The 19,966-nt window shown below is 37.7% G+C and overlaps 1 protein-coding gene across 5 annotated transcripts in view; it reads left to right on the top strand.

The window, feature by feature from the left end:
• Nucleotides 1–19,966, top strand: part of SH3PX1 (sorting nexin 33-like protein SH3PX1) — a 328,612-nt gene that overhangs the window by 126,963 nt on the left and 181,683 nt on the right. For all 5 annotated transcript variants that reach the window (XM_067141233.2, XM_067141236.2, XM_067141234.2 and 2 more), the window contains exon 6: nucleotides 3,138–3,263. In XM_067141233.2, the coding sequence (XP_066997334.2) occupies nucleotides 3,138–3,263 (126 nt within the window). The remainder of the gene's footprint in view (nucleotides 1–3,137; nucleotides 3,264–19,966) is intronic.

Here is a 19,966-nt window from a genome sequence, read left to right on the forward strand (position 1 = left end):
CACGACTCTGGCAGTAGAAAACCTGTTGGAACAAATAAAACAGACTATGGAAAGAGCAAAAGGAAAACTTTATGTGGTTTTTGTTGATTACTCAAAAGCCTTCGATACGGTCAACAGAAAGGTATTAATAGATAAACTGGAGGAACTAATTGGAAGAACGAGCACAACGACCCTGATATCGAATATACTGGCAGAAAACTACATACAGATAGATGATGGAATAGGCATATCTGACTGGCTGTTGCAGACGAACGGTGTCCTCCAAGGCGATCCACTCAGCCCTATCCTGTTTAATGTTCTCACGAACGATGTCACCAAAGGAATGGCAGGAACAAGCACATACGTATACGCTGATGACATGGCCATCGCAGCGACAGATATAGTTAAACTGCAAGTATCGCTAAACACACTATGTGAATGGGCAGAGAGAAACGACATCCAGATAAACGAAGAGAAGACGGAATTGGTAGTATTTAGGAAAGGAGGAAGACTCACTGAAGCAGAGAACATCAAATGCAATGGCAAACTACTCAAGAGGGCTAACAATTTTAAATATCTAGGTATCACAATTCAAACAACGGGAAAGAGTTTCAGTTTACATATAAGATCTAGAGCAGTGGCGGCCACTAGGGCTATGAATGAAATCAGGAACATCACACAACTATCGATCAGCACAGCTATGGACTTGTTTAGGTTAAAGATACTACCTGTTCTGACACATGGCCTAGAATTAGTGGCAGAATACCTCACGTACAAACAGCTGGAAGAATTGGAGCGAGTAAAGGCTAGATACCTGGAGAGAATTTTAGGAGTCCCGCAGAATGCAAGATCGAGGCTAGTGTATGAGCTTACCAGGGAGACCTTAATAGAGGATCTGAGATGCGAGCTCATACTTCAAGCTAGTACCAGTTTCAAACAGCTTATACATGATCTGCATGAGAAGAAAAACAACATACCAGAGGACTTCTATGCAACATCTGCTATGCAAGACAGGACCTGGATGGAAGCTAATCATGATATGCGACACGTGACGACGAGATTGGCGATCCATGGTTTCCACCACAAGGTGTGCTGCAACAAATTATTTCACGAACCAAATGACGAATGTGTGTGTGAGTTGTGCTTGGAATTCTGTGATAGATACCATATTGTAAAATGCAGGAATAGACAGAAATCCATCGTAGCTTATAGCAAAGAAAAGTAATGTGTAGGCCTATGTAATGTAAATGTAATGTAGTGGTATTCTGCATGGCATGTGCGCATTTTTCAATAATAAAAAACTAAAAAGCCCTATTTTGAGCTATTAAAAAACTAAAAAGTGGTTTTTAAGAACCTAAAAATCTGGGCCCTATTTATAAAATTAACTGAGTCGAATCTGAGGGAGGGGAAGGCTTCCACTATAACAAAGTAAATTCAACACTCATAGCCTGAGCTTGGTTCATTAAAGACAGTAAATAAGATGTTAAAAGTAAAATTAAACTCATATCCTCATCTGAGTTGGTGCAGTTCTTGTCAGGTACACCCCCAATGGATGTGAGCTGCATGTTCCATTTTAACCATATACCAGCCCTCCTGCCATTCTTTAAACTCTAGCAATACCAGGAATCCAACCTGGGCTTCTGAGGACGGCAGCTAATTGGACTATCCATTACGCTATGGAGGAGAACAATAAGATGTTTTCGTTTGTACATCTTCTGCATCACGTCATTTGATTGTTCAATATTACACAATGTTCTCGTTTGTAAGTCTTCTGTATCATGCCATTGGATTGTTTGATATTATAGGCATGTAGCTTCATGCAAACTATAGCTTGAAATTACTATTAAAATATGCCTTGTGGCTATTGTTGTACGGAGGTTGTCACGTTCATTTAATACAGAGGAATCTGCCTTAAACAGACATCACTGATTATGAAAAGATTCATCCGTTTAACCATGTCATGCCATTTGATGAGCTGTTGTTGTGCCAAATTGTTTCATTGTATGAATAGTTTGACGAGAGTGCTACACTGCTTACTATAAAGGAATGCAGTTTAAATCCTAATCCGTGGATGTCACTTGAATGCAATCTGAAATGAACTGTAGACTTGTAACTTTGGAAATTCCTCTGCCTAAGTCACACCCTATTTGAAAATGTGTGCGTTTTGGCTTATTGAATGAATTCTAATTTTTTATACATCAAAGACAGGATGTTGGGAGGGAGGTTGGGAATGGATATGAAGTATAAAATCAGGGATGGTTCACTTTTAATTCAGGGAACTAGATAATGGTTTTAATAGATCGAACTACATAATGTAAAGGTAAGGACAAACATGAAATCGCTTGAAGGACTGCATATCTTTCCTTATATATGAAAATTATGGTATCAAACGTAAAAAGCTAGGAATTAAATTTTCCTATCCTCCTTCCTTACCTACTTTCTATTTTTGATTTTATGAAAGCTAAGTGGTGGATTTGAGATGAAAGAATAGAGCCTTGACAGACTAAGAATCCTATCAACTCAAAAGACATGCACCAAGCCTCTCCGGATGTCACATGCTATTATTATTATTAATGTACAGAATTTGCTTAAATACACCCGATACTAGCTTTTGTCTTTCATCTCAATGTCCTATGATTGCATTTATAGAATAAAACCATGTGTAAAATTTATTCACTTCCACATGAACATAGCCATGTGTCTCTGCTGAACCTTCTGTTGTTGTCATTTGCTCTGAACTTGCACGTTTGCACTTCATGCATTCTGCTGGCATTTTACCCCGCCATAATGTCCTAAACAGTTGATGTGATTGGTTACGTTCTTTTCTCCTGCCTAGTTTGCTTCAAAAAATATTAAAAATAAAAATTGAAAGTCCATCCAATTAATTTGGAAATGTATGCATTTTGGCTTAATGAATAGCCCAGGTTGTTGTTATATTGGTGAGAACTTCTATGTTTACATCTATTTGATTTTTAAAAAGTTTAACGAATGGAAACTAAAAGTTCATTGCATTGTGTTTCATTATGAGCTCATGTTAAGTTAGTGTGTAATTTATAACTTATATCACTGCCTTTTTTCCATATTAATTTCAATATTTGTAAATCAAGAAAATTGTACAATAATGGATAAGCATAGTAAAAATCAAAAGTCTTTTTCAGGAAAATGATGAAGGCATAATATGGAATCCTATTGCAAAACCTTACTCCTGCCAAGTTGCTTCACCAAAGAAAGAGTCCAAATTGAAAGGCCTCAAGAGTTTTATAGCATATCAGCTCACACCTACTGTAAGTAAGTCTTTTGTTTGTTATTTCTTAAATTAAGAAATTTCCAGTTTGTCACTTTTTTCCAGCTTAGTGTGAGAATTTACAATAAAGGAAAATTATAATAGGAAATTTTTTTAAGACCTCCAACATACAAAATTTACTAAGTGCCTTTGAAAGTGTATGACAAGAACTTTTTAATGGTGAATAATACCACATGGGTAGGCCTGCAGGAAACTGGTGAATTAATTGCACAAACATGGCATTTTAAAATCATTTTTATTTTATTCTCGTATGACCCCTTTACAATCATTTGTACGTATTGTGCTAGATGTTTTAACATCCTTCAAAGTAGTCTCCTAGGTTGTATATAGGTCATTACTATCGATGAGGAAGACTAAAAATTTAATTGGTGAACGAGATTTGTCAATGTTTGCTATCATTGTCAAAATTCTTGTAAGATTTTTATTTGTTTGCACAGCATTTCCCACGTAATGGCTATTTCACTTTGGGAATAAGATCAAAGTTGCATGGACTAAGATGTACGAAGGCCTGCTCAACTTAGGTTACCTCCATTACGCACCACTGTCATCAGACAACTGACGTAGGGAGTGCGATAACAGCCAGAATGATGCACTCGTACTCTATCGGCCGGCAACTTCATACAAAGTTCTAGTAACGTACTTTCCGATGTATATGTCACATGTTCGGTGTTGGCACTTTTTTGGGAAATAATAAATCGTTGCCATGATTTTTGAATCAACTCTCTTATTTGACCCCATTGTTTTCCAGTTTTACAGCTACAAAAAGTAGGTGGGGGGGCAGGGTCGTATATGTGACAACTTCCCATTTTGTGTGGTGAACGCACGACTTCTAGGCCTCCATAATGGTAAATGGTGATCGCATCATTTTAAGGCCTATATAACGTATTTACTAATGTAATAGACTCCACCACAATGGATGGACCCCAGTTTTCCCCTTAAAATTTTGGAAAAAATATCCTCACTTAAAGGACACACTTCGTTACATAAAAAAATGGCCTTAGTAGGTAATAAATAAAATATTGGTTCTTGGTGTGGTTACTGTAGTCATATCCTAGTTCAGGAGCCATGGGCAACAACTGAGTGGTCCTGAGAGTCGGGATACCTGTTGCTATGGAATAAGAGTGGACATCTGGGACATACTCTGACTCGTGGCCCTCCTTGTGCTCGGGTAGGTAGGACTATACAATCCACCATGGTCCCTAACCCATTAGAGGAGAGATTCTCACTGGTACTATGTGTAAGTCGAACAGCATCCTGCTTTGCATAATTTACTAAGCTCAGACTATTTTTAAAAAGCCTCAGACTTATTTGACAAGCGAGGGACTCCTAGAGAACCATTTGACGAACGAAATGGAATTCGCCGGGGAGCTATCAATATTAATGGGGCTTATGGAAGAGAGAATAGCAGCTTATAAACATACGAAGATTGCATATCAGGAATGGCTCCAAACAAGGACTGATGCAGACAGTGAACTGTATGTACATGGAAGAAACAAAGGAGAACAAATAATTGTTGAATCCAAGATGAAGTATTGGAAAGATTTTGATAATAACCAGGAATGACTAGGTGAAGTGTCAGGGAAGCCATTCTAGATGGTAATAAAGTTTCTTAGAAAGGAAGGGAAAATGGAAATGAATGGTAATTTAGTTAAATCGGGTGAACTCATAGTAGATCCCAAGGAATCATTGGTCAGGTGGAATGAATATTTTGAAAATCTTCTCAACATAACAGGATATCTTCCCATTGGCATCGCAAACAACCAATCTCTTGGGGAGAAGGACAGTGATACCAGTGAAATTACACTCATGGAAGTGCATAGGATGGTAAATGAACTTCTTTGTCATAAAGTAGCAGGAATAGATGAAATTTGACCTGAAATGGTGAAATATTGTGGGAAGACAGTAATGAAATAGCTACATAGAGTAATAAGAAATGCAGGGAATGTTAGTAAGATACATTCTGATTGGACAAAATCAGTAATTGCATCCATCTATAAGCAAAGGAACAGAGGGGGGGGGGGGGGGGGAGAGATTTCAACAACTATTGAGGTATTACACTGATCAGTATACCGGACGAGGTCTTTACTGGGATTTTGGAAGGGAGTGTGCAGTCAGTGATTGAGAGTAAGTTGGTTGAAAGCCAATGTGGTTTCAGACCCCAGAGTAGCCGCCAGGATCAGATTTTCAGTATGCACCAGATAATTGGAAATTGCTACAGTTATGTTTCGTAGATCTAGAGAAGCCATATGACAGACTACAGAGGGTAAAGATGGTACAAGCATTGAATTTCATTATTAGAGTCTGTACTGATGGATATGACTTATTCCTTAATGAAGGGTTTTTATTAACAACATATTCAATACAGTTTTTGAAACTAAGACTAGGACTAGTTTCGACCAATAAGAACGGTTATCTTCAGCCATTCTTAGTAAGATAGTCTAAGATAGAACATAGCATCTAAAAATGATATGTCTATTAAGTCAACTAGGACAATAATCATAAAACCTATGACAAATTGGTCAAAAAGAAACACACACACACACACACACACACACACACACACACACACATACATATACACAATTAAGATCATTCAGTGTAGTCCATATATAGATATTTGGTCTTGAACAATTGTTTGTGTCAAAAATGACACTATATTTTTGTCTGTTGAATACATGTAAGAATAATGTAAACATGCATATAAAACTGAGGATATTATAGATATAATCCTCTGTGAACACTATACTACTTCATTAAAATTGAAGAGAGTCTTGAAGTTTAGTTAATAATGGAGTTTATAATCCTCTAATGAGAACCTAAAATGTACTGCTCATGAAATTGAAGTATTTGGTTCAATCCTCTCAAAACTGATATTGCCATATTAGATTGAGGGATGTCCTGATGTTAAGAATTTAAATCATGTCCATCTGTATGGATGATGTGAAGGATATCTACGAAGAGAAAAAATGAAAGTGATTTTAGATGATCAGTGCAAAAAATTTTAAACGAAAACGTAACATAAAAATAAGGACTATAAGGACGACTTACCCTTCGAAGTTCCCAGTAGTACACAGTTCCGCAGCTGTTAGTGTTGTGTGATGACTTCGGTGGTATTTTAGATTCAATGTGATGAGAAGGGGTGAGAGGGGGGGGGGGGGAGTAGGATGGAGGATGAGGGGAATCAGGTGAGTTGGGAAGAGAAGGGAAGGAGGGAGGAATTAGGAAGTCTGTTCGGAGAATCACTCGTATGTCAGTTACTGCATTTTTTATTGTAATATTTGTATACTATACGAATTATTGATTCGAATAGAACATTGATGTTGTCTGAGATTTCGTTGATGTTGAAAGTGGGATTAGTAAATTGTAAATCTATTAAAGAAACTTTCAAAATGGTTTATGTTGAGTCCACCTTGTCAATACACTTTAAATGATTGAAAATTACCGTATTACTTCATACATATTTCAGGAACAATATGCATCCCCTTCATCAGTGTAATCAAATCAAGGAATAAAAACAGTATAACACTATATTTTGTTTAACCCACATTTTAAAGAAGTAATCTATCCTAATTCACCATATCAATGAATAAACAAACATTAATGAATTGTTATGAAAATTAACATTACATAAAATTTTAATTTTTTGATGTGATATGAGAGTGCCTAAATAAACTTAAGATCTTAAAGTTTTTCTTTTTTCTTTTTCTTTTTTCTTAAATGATTAGACGCTAGTTTATACAAAGGGTTCTCATCTGTACTTCTTTCACTTAAACTTGAATCAGTCATTTTTTGAGCAAAATAAATTTCTAAACTTTCTAAAGCATTTGTGAATTTTCCCTTTTTGGTCGAATGTATTAATTATATGTCATTAGAAATATCCATAAATTTATGATTCTTTTCAACCATATGCTCTCCCATTGCTGAGTATCTTTTATGTTTGACTGCATTAACATGTTCTTTGTATCTTATAGCCAAACTTCTTCCAGACTGCCCTATGTATAGCTGCTTACATGTTTGGCATGTCAGTTTGTAAATTCCTGACTTATTAAATATACATTTATTCACAATTTTATCTGAATTGAAAATTATCTTATTAGTATTATTAACAGTTTTGTATGTGACATTGATGTTTCTTTTTCTGAAAATTTTAGGCAGTTGATAAGAGTGCTTATTTTGAAAAGTTAGAACTCCAAATTTCTTTTTCTCCTTTTGATCTTTAACTAAAGTTGTTTTTGGTTCATTTTTCATTTTATGTATCATTCTATTAATACATTTTCTGGAGTATCTGTTGTTACGAGCAATTTAGTGGATTATATTTATCCCTCTATTATAATTCCTCTTAGACATAGGTAAGTTCCTAGCTCTATTAATTAAGCTGAAATGTTGCCTTTTTATGTTAACCTGGATGATAGAACATAATGTAGAAAACCATATGGAGTTAATATTTTTTTGAGAAAAGCTGATAAAGGTAATACTGTTTTGTTGATAGAAAGACAAGATTATATTGAAAAGACGAAGAATTTTCTAATGAACAATAATTTTCAATTGGTAAAAAAAGATTCCACGTCATCTATGCAGAAAAAATTTAATCAAATTCTCAATAACATAGCTTTCTGTATTAGACTCCAAGGATATTAACTGTCTAGTTAATGAGCCCAGAAATACCTACTTTAAGGGTGCTTTCAAAAATTCATCGATAAGAAATTCCTATTAGACCAATAGTTCATTTAAGAAATAATCCAGTATATAAGACAGCCAAATTTATACAAAGATTTTTAAAATAATGCTATAAGTTTAATAGCCAGATGCATTTAACTAATACTGTTGACTTTCGTAACAGAATCAAAAACCATTGAGCTAACAGACTACTACACAATACATAGTTTGGATATCAAAGATATGTACTCCAACATTCCTATTGTAGATACTATAAAAATAGTAAGAAGGAATTTAATGCAACACAGCAAATTGAGTAAGATAGAAATTGAACAATTTTTAACATTACTATAATTTATTTTGGAAAACAACTACTTCATTTTTGACAAGAAAATTTACAAACAATCTAAAGGCCTAGCAATGGGTTCACTGGCTTCAGTTATTTTAGCAAACATATCCATGGATTACATGGAATACAATGATATACAGTAGTGTATAAAATAGATGGATTGATTACATGGTTAAGTTACCTCGATGATATATTTGTTATTATTGATGAACAAAAGGTAAAACCTGATGGAATATTAGAGTATTTAAATACATTGGTTGAAAAACAAGTGCATTTTATGATGGAATCTGAGAATGATGGAACTTTGAGTTATTTAGATTTAATAGTTACTAGGAATTCTGGTCATTTCCATTTTCAAATTTTCAGAAAGGCTATTCAGACAGATACTATTATCAGAAACGACTCCAATCAACCAGGTCAACATAAAAAGGCAACTTTTAATAGCTTAATTAATAGAGCTATGAACATACCAATGTCTAAGAAGAATTACAATAGAAAAATAAATATAATCCACCAAATTGCTCGTAACAACTGATACTCCAGAAATTTTTTTTTCTAGGGGCTTTACGTCGCACCGACACAGATAGAAAATGTATTAATACAGTAGAATGATAAATAAAATGAAAAATGAACCAAAAACAACTTTGGTTAAAGATTGAAAGGAGAAAAAGACATTTACAGTTCTAACTTTTCAAAATAAGCACTCTTTCCAATAGGCTGAAATTTTCAGAAAAAGAAACATCAATGTTGCATACAAAACTGATAATAATACTAAGATAATTTTCAATTCAGATAAAATTGAGAATAAAATGTATATATAAGAAGTCAGGAATTTAGAAATTGACACGCCAAACATGTAAACAGCGATACATAGGGCAGTCTGGAAGAAGTTTGGCTATAAGATACAAAGAACATGTTAATGCAGTCAAACATAAAAGATACTCAGCAATGGGAGAGCATATGGTTGAAAGGAATCATAAATTTATGGATATTTCTAATGACATAGAATTAATACATTCGACCAAAAAGGGAAAATTCACGAATGCTTTAGAAAGTTTAGAAATTTATCTTGCTCAAAATATGACTTGATTAAAGTTTAAATGAAAAAAGTTCAGATGAGAACCCTTTGTACAAACTAGCATTTAATCATTTAAGGAAAAACTTGAAGATCCTAAGGTTATTTAAGCATTCTCATTCAACATCATCAAAATATTAAAATTTTATGTAATGATAATTTTCATAATATTTCGTTAATGTTTATTCATTGATATGGTAAATTAGGATAGAATAATTCTTTAAATTTTGGACTAAATAAAAGATAGTGTTACATTGTTTTATTCTTTAATTTGACTTCACTGATAAAGGGAATGCATATTGTTCCTGAAACATGTATGAATTAATTAATTAATTAATTATCAATAATTAGTAAATTGATCGAGAGAAAAAGTATTCTTCTGATATGTTGAGAAGAGGACCTTCCTAATTGAAACAGATAATAGTCTAGATCTTGTTTGATATTAGAAAAATGATGGTTAGAATCCTTAATATGCTAACCCGTAACAGAAAATTTGTTTGACAGCATTTACATGTTTGAGATAGCATGTGTTAAAGCTTCTCTCATTTTGTACTACACAAGTCATATTTCAATCGGGGCACTTTAATCTATAGATACCTGCACATCTGAGTTTATTTGTTGTATTAATTGATCACTGATCCCTTAAAGAAACTTAACATTCAGGTAACATTTAGAACTTCAATCAATAATTTGCATCGACTTTGTAATTCTAATTCTATTAATACAAAAAATAAATTTGAATGTTCAGGTATCTATAGATTAAAATGTCCCGATTGCGATACGATTTGCTTGGGACAAACTGGGAGAAACTTTAACACACGCTATCTGGAACGTGTAAATGCTGTCAAACGTAACAAATTTCCTGCTATGGGTCATCATATTATGGATTTTACCATCATTTTCCTAATATCCAACAAGATCTAGAAACTCTCTGTTTCAATTAGAAAGGCCCTTCCTCAATATATCAGAAGAATACTTTATTTCTCTCAATCAATTTACTAATCCCGCATTCAACCTCAACAAAATCTCGGATAACGTTAATGTTCTATTAGAATCAATAATTCCTATAGTATCCAAATACTATGATAGAAAATTCAATAACCGACATACAAGTGATCATCCGAACAGACCTTCTAATTCCTCCCTCCTTCTTTTGTCTTCCCATCTGCCCTGATAACCCCCGCTCTCCTACTTCCTCTTCCCCTAGTCACCCCTTCTCGTCACATTGAATCTAAGCTACCACTGAGCTCATGACACAATACTAACGGCTGTGGAACTGTGTACTACTGGAACTTCGATGGGTAAGTCCTTCTTATAGTCCTTATCGTTTTTACGTTATATTTTCGTTAAAAGAAATTTCACACTGATCTAAGATCACTTTCATTTTTCTGCTTTACTGATATCCTTCACATCATCCATATGGATGGATATGACTTAAATTCTTAACATCAGGATATCCCTCAATCTAATATGGCAATATCACTTTTGAGAGGATTGAACCAAATACTGTACTTCAGTTTCATGTGCAGCACATTTTATGTTCTCATTAATGGATTACAAAGTAAACTCCATTATTAACTCAACTTCAAGACTCTCTTCCATTTTAATGCAGCAGTATAATGTTCACAGAGGATTATATCTATACATTTTCAGTTTTATATGTTTGTTTCCGTTGTTCTTACATGTATTCAACAAACAAAAAGAGTGTCAATTTCACACACAGTTGTTCATCAAGACCAAATATCTATATATGGACTACACTGAATGATCTTCATTGTGTATAGATGGGTGTTTCTTCTGACCAATTTGTCATAGGTTTTATGATTATGGTCCTAGTTGACTTTTAATAGATGTACCATTTTTAGATGCTAGGTTCTATGTTAGATTATCTTACTAAGAATAGCTGAAGATGACCACTATTATTGGTCAAAACTAGTCCTAGTCTTAGTTCCAAATATTGTATTGATTAGGTGGTTAATAAAAACAGTTCACTAAGAAATGAGAGAAGATGGTAGCCATATTGGGGGATTATGAGATTGAGGGTAGATTACTAAAAGCAATCAAATGGATTTATGTTGACGATTTGGCTGCAGTGAGAATTGGTTGTAGTATTTGTTCTTCGTCAAGGTACTTACAGGGATTAAACAAGGCTGTAATCTTTCACCTTGATTGTTCATAGTTTACATCCTTCATCTACTGAAAGGTATTAACACGCAACAGGTCGCACCCAAGGCAATTTACCGCACTTTTTAAGCCTTTCTTAATAATTTCGTTGCTAGCCACTGTAGGGATTAGGGCGCTCGTTTCATCCCTCTCCTCCCTCTCTCCCGCCTGACGTTGATTAAATTCAGTGTATTGCCTGCTGCATTCCGGAGTAGTTTAAGTTTTCTTTCACTCTCGCATCTGCCGCGGCAAATTGCCTTTGAGCGACCCCTCGCGTAGTGTATTCTTACATGACTGCATTTCTAAGAAAGTTTCTTAAGTGAAGTTCATGAGGTTTATGGTGGCTTTCAGTGAAGTGTGGTGCTGTAGTTTAATCTTGAATTGTGACCAAATCATTATTTGAAATGTACAAATGCAAATGTTCAGGCAATTTGCTCATGCGCGACCTCTCACGTTCTTTAAAAACTCGCATAATTTTACCAGATTTTGCAAAAACATTTCATTAATTTTTTACATTGAGAAAATATTGTTACTGGGTAATTATGTTAGTACTAGTTGAAAGTCAGTTAAACAGGGTACATATTTATATTTTTATCAGAGCATTCACTGCAAAAGGAAAATAGCAGCTCATTAGAATATTACGCGTGAGCAATTTGCCTACGCGCGACCTCTCGCATTTTAAAACGGGTGCGACCTCTCACGTGTTAAGTGGCAGGGAGGGATTCAGGTAGGTGGAAATGTAGTTAGCAGTTCAGCGTATGCCGACGGCTTGATCTTAATGGCAGCCTGCAACCTGATATCTTGGAACTTGAAAATAAGTGCAATGGGTATATGAAAATTAGCCTTTCCTAAAGTGATGTCAGCAGGGAAGAAACTTAGGAGAATTGAATGTTGATGTATCCACAAAGATGCACACAAAATGCTGTCAATTGTGTACTCTGTTTTGAACCCTCATCCTGACAAACATTTGATGCTACAGTAGCATGTCAACAGAATAACAACATGAGTTCACGACATCCACACAAGTCTCATTAAAATAACTCAACTCTACTCTCAAGACTGCCTCTTTATATATGCTGCCTGGCCAGGCTTTTAGAGGAATATGACACAAGATGTTTTCTCATAATTTCAAGTCTCCAATAGCCTATTTACAATGTAAGGAATTTTCTACAAAATTCCAGTCACACCTTGTGTTTTTCTAGACTATTACAGTGTGTTGCACAATATTGCAGTGCATTTATACATCATATATACAGGTAATAATAAATTATATACTATCATTTACATGTTCTTACATTAAATAAATTCATATTGATATACGTATGGCAAATGTTTCATGACATAACCTCACAAATAATATCACCACAATTTATACCAAATAAAGTTCGTACACAGCTATGTAAATAATAATAATAATAATCATAATAATAATAATAATAATAATAATAATAATAAATATTTCCATTATTTACCCATGGGTTAGAGAATATTGTTTCCAAGTTATACTAGTCTGTTACACTTGCATCAATATCCCCCTATAACTTGAAACACTTTCAACAGTCTATCACACTCATCGACTTTGCCTTGGTTGTAGATTATATCTTCTCTCTTCCTCGTTGCCGCTGGTGTGCTCTCGCTGCCAGCCTGTTCCTCGGTTGTATTCGATGCCTCCTCCTGGTGACCAGATTGAGCTGTGTCATTAGTAGTCTCTCTTTCAGATGGACCCATGGCAGTACCAGGCTTACTCTGTATACGCAGCGGTTGGGTGACTCGTCACAACTCTGATGCATGGACCTTGGCAGGAGGGTTGGTCTTTAGTAAGTAGACCCCATGGCCAAGCTGCTTATCCACCTCGGCAGGACTAACCCACTTAGGTGCGAGACCTGCGTGAAACCCTCCAGTCTTATTACTGAATGAGTGGTTACTTTGCAGCACTTGCTAACCTGGTAGGAAGATTCGAGTCTCTTAGACATCTTGAGCCTTGGCCTGGGTAAGGGTTCTCTTCTCAGCAAAAGCTTGCTTTTCCTTGATGTCCTGCTGCTGCTTATGTTGCCATTCTGCTAGGGAAATAGCTGCATCATCTTGACCAGTAGTGGGTTGTGGACATAGCTGTCGACCAAGGAACAACTCTGCTGGAGAATAGCCAGTGACGCGGCTGATGCGTCGTCGCAGGGCAAAGTGTGACTGCGGTATCTGATAGTCCCACAGTCGATGTTTCTTGTCTAATAGGTGGACACATAACATCCCTTTTAGCTCCTAGTTCCGTTTGATTGGCCCTTGGGTTGTAGATAGGGGTGTTCCAGTGCTACACACCCCATTCAGTCATCACTTGCTGCCACTTCCTTGACGAGAACTGACTCCCATTGTCTGACACAATGTATCGTGGATAACCGTAGCGGCTGAATACCTCATCGTGTAGAAGACTGGTGATGTGTCCTGCCGTGGCTTCTGGTATCGGAAAGGCCTCAGTCCATCTTGTGAAGCGGTCGGTGATAACTAGGAGTCCTGTTTTATCCCGTGGTGTTCTAGTCCAGGGCTATGACCTGCCAAGAGTGTTGCGGCTGTCTTCCTCGCTGACTGGAATCTGCCTTCCTGTTGCTCGCCTTGGTGCAGACGCAGATGTAGCACCCCTTCACATAGTCCAGGATGTCTTTAAGCATGTTGACCGTAAAGAATCTTTGTCGGATAGACTGATATGTCTCTTCACCTCCTAGATGTCTGGCTTCAGTGCTGTCGTGGAACTTCTCGGGGATGTCCGTCGTGTGCTGTCTAGGAATCACCACTACTGCAGGCATGTTGGAGAGGTGCTATCTGTACATTAAATTCCTCCGTCAACCTGGAAGTTCTTGTAGAACATCTTGAATTCCCTCGGGACGAGTCTACTATCGGTGTTCTGTCTTCCAGTCCACTGCGTCATGGTCCTACAGGGCTTGTCTCGTTTTTGCCATTGTTTAATTATTTCCAGATCAAGTTCCTTCTTGATGATCATAAGGACAGGTTCAATGGGTTAGCGCTGGTGATTTTGTGAAAACTCCCTCTTGACAATGGTGCTCCTAACTTCAGGTTCCATCGCCAGGTGCCTGGATAAACTTTCTGCCCCTATGTTTGTCGACCCTGGGATGTGACACACATCAAAATCCAATTCTGAATCAACAGAGCCCATCCCTTCTATTTAGATTTTGAGCCAGAGACCAAGTTCAACCATTTGAGAGCTGCGTTATCGGTGTAGAGCTGGAACTTCCTTCCCTCCAAGTAGGCTCTGAATTTGCCCATGGCCCCCACCACTGCTAAGGTTTCCTTCTCGGCAGTGCAGTAGCGTTGTTCGGTGGGAGATAGCTTTCTGCTGGCATACTCGACGATGGCCTTTCCGCCATCACTCCTCTCCTGGTATAACACTGCTTCTGAAACGGAGTCGCTGGCGTCCGTCTGCAGGCACGTCTTCCATTGAGGGTCGGGATGGGCTAGACTGGGAGCGTTGTATATCGCGGCCTTAATGCCTTGGAATGCTGCCTCATCCTTGCTAGTACATCGGAACGGGCAGTTGTTATGGAGTAGATCGGTGAGTGGTATTGCCTTCTCTTCAAAGCATGGCACGAAGCTGCTATACCATCAACACAAGCCAAGGAACTGACCTACTTGTCGCTTAGTCCGTGGACGTTCAGCTTCCTTGATAGCTCTATTCTTCTCCATTTGTCTTTCTATGCCTTCATATTAGGACATGGCCAAGATATTCTACGCGGGACTGGGCGAAGTGGCATTTCTCCAGTTGTCAAGTCAGTCCATGAATATTAAGTCGTTCCAGCACTTTCTTCAGGTGTACAAGATTTTCTTCGAAATTCTTGCTGTGGATCAGGATGTAATCGATATACACTTGGCAGAAATCTCCATCATATCCTGACAATACTTTATCCATCGGTTGCAGGAGCATTCTTCAGTCCAAAAGGCATTGCTGTAAACTGGTGCAATCCTCTCGGTGTCGTGAAAGCGGTCAATGGTCTAGAACTTTCCTCGACCTCCTCTTGCCAGTATCCGGAGTTAAGATCCAGCGTGCTGAAAATCCTAGACCCACTTACATGTTTCAGCGAGGCTTTCAGATCAGGCAAGGGGTAGGCATCACTAAGGGTCTTCTCGTTCAACCTGCGGAAGTCCACACGCAGTCGATACTCTCCAGTCTTCTTTTTCGGTAGGATGATGGGTGAAGCCCAACAGGATGTAGAGGGTTTTATGAGACCTTGCCCTTCCATCTCCTGAATCTTTTCTTTGACGAAGTTGCGCTTATCTGGGTTGATTGGATATGGACTTTGCTTGATGGGTGAGGAAGTGCTGCATTCAATGGTGTGCGTTAAAGTTGTAGTCCGTCCTATTTTATTGGTGATGACTTCCGAAAAGTCCTTTAGGGCACATCTCGGATCCTCTTCTTCACTTGGTTGAAGATGCATTAACTAAATATCTCCCAGTTCTGCATTGACTTCCTGCATCCTTGCGAGTCTGGAGATTACCATCGCGCCAGGCGACCCTCAGACATCTGTCTTTCCCCGAAAAGACTTCATGAGCTGCATAGTCTAGGATCACCTTGTATTCTGCCAGAAAGTCAATACCTAATATGATGTCAGGTATTAGGTACTGAATCCCTGCAACGTCAATTACAATAGGCAGGTCCATGCATTTCGTGGTTAGGTTACCCTGTCCGCTGCTCTCACTACCCTTCCGAGATGCTGAGACTTCATAGGCGGTAGTAATCTGGCAACGGTCCCATTTACAAATGAATGGCTTGTTAAGCTGTTGAGTATGGCTACAAAATTCTCGTTGCCTATCTTTAAGATGATAAATGGGCGAGGTTGGCCTGTTCTGCTCACAATCTGACCAATCCCTGTCCTACTTGACCAGGGTTGCTTACCGGTCGGGTCTTGAGGCGCATTCCTGTTCCCGGTCCCATCCCCCCCCCTCAATCCAGAATGGGCCAGACCTAGTTTTCCGGCGCCAGGGTTGAGCATTTGTTCTTCAGGTGTCCTGTACTTCCACACTGGTAGTATTTCATAACCGAGCTGGTCTCTTCCGTAGCTTTGCTCTCATGTTCTTCCAACTGGGCGATGATTCTACACAGATCATCAAATGACCTCGGTTGTGATACCTTCACTAGCAGTCTAAATCTTATTGTGGAGTAGCTCTGTGATGTCTGGTAAGATCTCGTTCTCGCTTCCTTCCGGGTGCAGCCGCTTGAAGAGATGGTACTTCTGGAGACAAACGCGCTAGCTCTCGTGTCAGTCGCTTGTGCACTAGTCATTAGCTTCCGTTTCACAGAGCTCTTCACCCATTCGGAATTAAATCTAGCAAGGAATTCCCTCGTCTACCTCTGTGGTGTAGTGGTTAGCGTGATTAACTGTCGCTCCGGGAGGCCCAGGTTTGATTCCTCGCTCTGCCACGAAATTTGAAAAGTGGTATGAGGGCTGGAACGGGGTCCACTCAGCCTCGGGAGGTCAACTGAGTGAAGTTGGGTTCGATTCCCATCTCGGCCATCCTCGAAGTAGTTTTTCATGCCGGGATGGTACCATACCGTAAGTCCGTGGCTGCTTCCTTTCCTCTTTCTTGTCTATCCCTTCCAATCTTACCATCCGCCCACAAGCCCTTGTTCAACATAGCAGGTGAGGCTGCCTGGGCAAGGCACTGTTCCTCCTCCCCAGTTGTATCCCCCGACCCAAAGTCTCGTGCTTTAGGACACTGCCCTTGAGGCGGTAGAGGTTTCATCCCTCGCCGAGTTCGAGGAAAGAACCAACCGTGGAGTGTAAATATAAGAAGAAGGAGAAGAATAAGAAGAATAAGGAATTCCCTCTTGAAATCAGTCCAGTTTAAGCCCTTCAAGTTATTCCACCAAGTAGCAGCTTGCCCCTTTAACTGCGGTGTGATGAGTTGAAAAAAGATGTTCTCCGGTAGATTAGTCCTTCCTAGTAGACTGACCGATCCCTCAACGAAGCTAGTTGGGTTCTCTTCCAGTCGCCCGTGGAATTCCGGAAGGCTCTCTATGTCTAGGTGTCCTGTGTTGCTAGTTAGGTTTGAGGGGTTGAAGGTGTGGTGATGGGTCCTTTTCGAGTTAATCTATCTTCTACTGCGTGAAAGAGGCTCTCTCTCATATTCTGCACATCTCCCTTGATGGTCGAAATCTGGTTTTCTAACCTTCCTTCAATGGCAGAAATACGGTTCCCAAAATTTCCCTCGACGGTTGAAATTCTCCCCTCAACCTGTTGTTTTATGTCGGAAAGCTGGATTTCCACCTCATTGAGGTTTGAGATTTCCCCTTCCAGCTGGCTTATCCTATTATCGAACTGCTCAACCTGTTCCACTTTCGATCTGTTGTGTTAATTGATTGGTGACGTCGCTAATTTGGGATTAAATGTTATCATATCCAGTTGAAATTTTCAGTTGTAGGCACTGTTCTTCTTTGTAAACCTGCGTGTACACTTGTGATATTTGTGTAGTTAAAACTATATTCGCTTCAGAAATCTTGTCATCTACCTTCGAAATTTTTGTTCTGAAATCTATTCTGTTAGGCCACAATTGACATCTGAAATTTTGTCTGAAAATTGTCATTTACTTTCGAAATTTGGTCTTTTAAGTTGGAATTGACTCATGAATCAATGTCCTAGATTTTGGCATTGAGTGCCTGCATCATGTTTATTAAGGTGACACTCTGGAGATAAATATATTTTTACCTAATGCATGGATTTTCACAAAACTTTGGGGGAATGTCACCTACATAAAAGTAAAGTTATCACAAATATTTCTTTCATATACAATAAATAGTTTTTAGAAAATAATGTTTTTCTTTTGAAATTTTCATTTCCATTTTTTTTTTTTTTCATGAAATTTAATTAACATGTTAAATGTAAATTTGTGATTAGGTAGATAATACTTGTTTAAGGAGCACTATGTATCAATTTTTCTGTACAAAATTTACATAAGGTGATATACTAAAGTTTGTGTAATTTTTACGTTCTAAAATTTTGGACTTAAAAATCCCTACTACTTGAAAAAATTCTGCAATCAAAAAATCCATATGCAGGTTTCTTAATATAGCTGTGATACATACACCATACAAATTTTGTTACATTTGACAGAATATTATGGGAGGAAAATGGGATTTTAATGTAAAATTACAGTTGACAAACAAACCATTATTACAGTGATAAATTGTTTGATTTCAGCGGAATAACTTTGTGACAAGAAAAATCATTTCAATTTCAGTCACAAAAAAATTTCACCAAAATGACCCAAAATATCGATTTTTATCTCCGGAGGGTCGCCTTAAGTTGGAGCACATTTTAGTTATATTTACCTCTTCGATGACGAGTCCTGTATTTCGCCCACTTCAAAAAAAATTTTGGTGTCTTTTCCTTTTTTGACGAAATCTTCTCGTAATTGTGTTTTCAATAATTTCTTCTTGTCGTTCGTCAGAAGATTTCTATTTGCGAGTTCGTCTTTAAGTTGTTGTACAGACACATTTTCTAGTATCACGCGCATTTTGTTCTACAGTAATTCTCACTCATTCACTCGAAAACTATTCTTCAGTCCTGTCGCCATGGTCTCCAATGACGTTACCACAAAGACGCACACACGAAATGCTGTCAGTTGTGTACACTGTTTTATTTACAAATTATATACACAGGCCGATGACCTTCGGTGTTAGGCCCCTTTAAACAAAAAGCCTCATCATCAATTATATACAAGGCATTATATACACACATTAATCAACTGCCATCTTCACAAACATTTGACTGTTACAGTAGCATGTCAACTGAATCACAACACGAGTTCACAACTTCCACACAAGTCTCAAGCAACTCAACTCGACCCTCAAGACTGCTTCTTTATATACATTGCCTGGCCAGGCTTCTAGAAGAATAAGACACAACATGTTTTCTCCTAATTTTGAGAGTCTCCAATAGCCTATTTACAATGTAAGGAATTTTCTACAAAATTCCACTCGCACATTGCATTGTTCTAGACTATTACAGTGTGTTGTAGAATATTGCAGTGGATTCATACATCATATATACAGGTAATAAAAAATTATATACTATCAATTACGTGTACTTCACACCAGGCAAATGCTGGGGCTGTACCTTAATTAAGGCCACGGCCGCTTCCTTCCATCTCCTAGGCCTTTCCTATCCCATCGTCGCCATAAGACCTATCTGTGTCGGTTCGACGTAAAGCCCCTAGCAAAAAAAAAAAAATTACGTGTACATTAAATAAACTCATATAAAATGCATACAACAAGTGTTTCATGATATAACCTCACAAATAATACAGCCATGACTTATACCAAATAAAGTTCTTATAAAACTACATAAATAATCATAATTATAATACTAATACTAATAGATGTAAACAACTTGATAGCCACACCTCACAAGTCCTAATAATAATAATAATAATAATAATA

Source organism: Anabrus simplex, chromosome 2 (assembly GCF_040414725.1).
Source record: "Anabrus simplex isolate iqAnaSimp1 chromosome 2, ASM4041472v1, whole genome shotgun sequence".
In the NCBI taxonomy this organism is placed as follows: domain Eukaryota; kingdom Metazoa; phylum Arthropoda; class Insecta; order Orthoptera; family Tettigoniidae; genus Anabrus; species Anabrus simplex.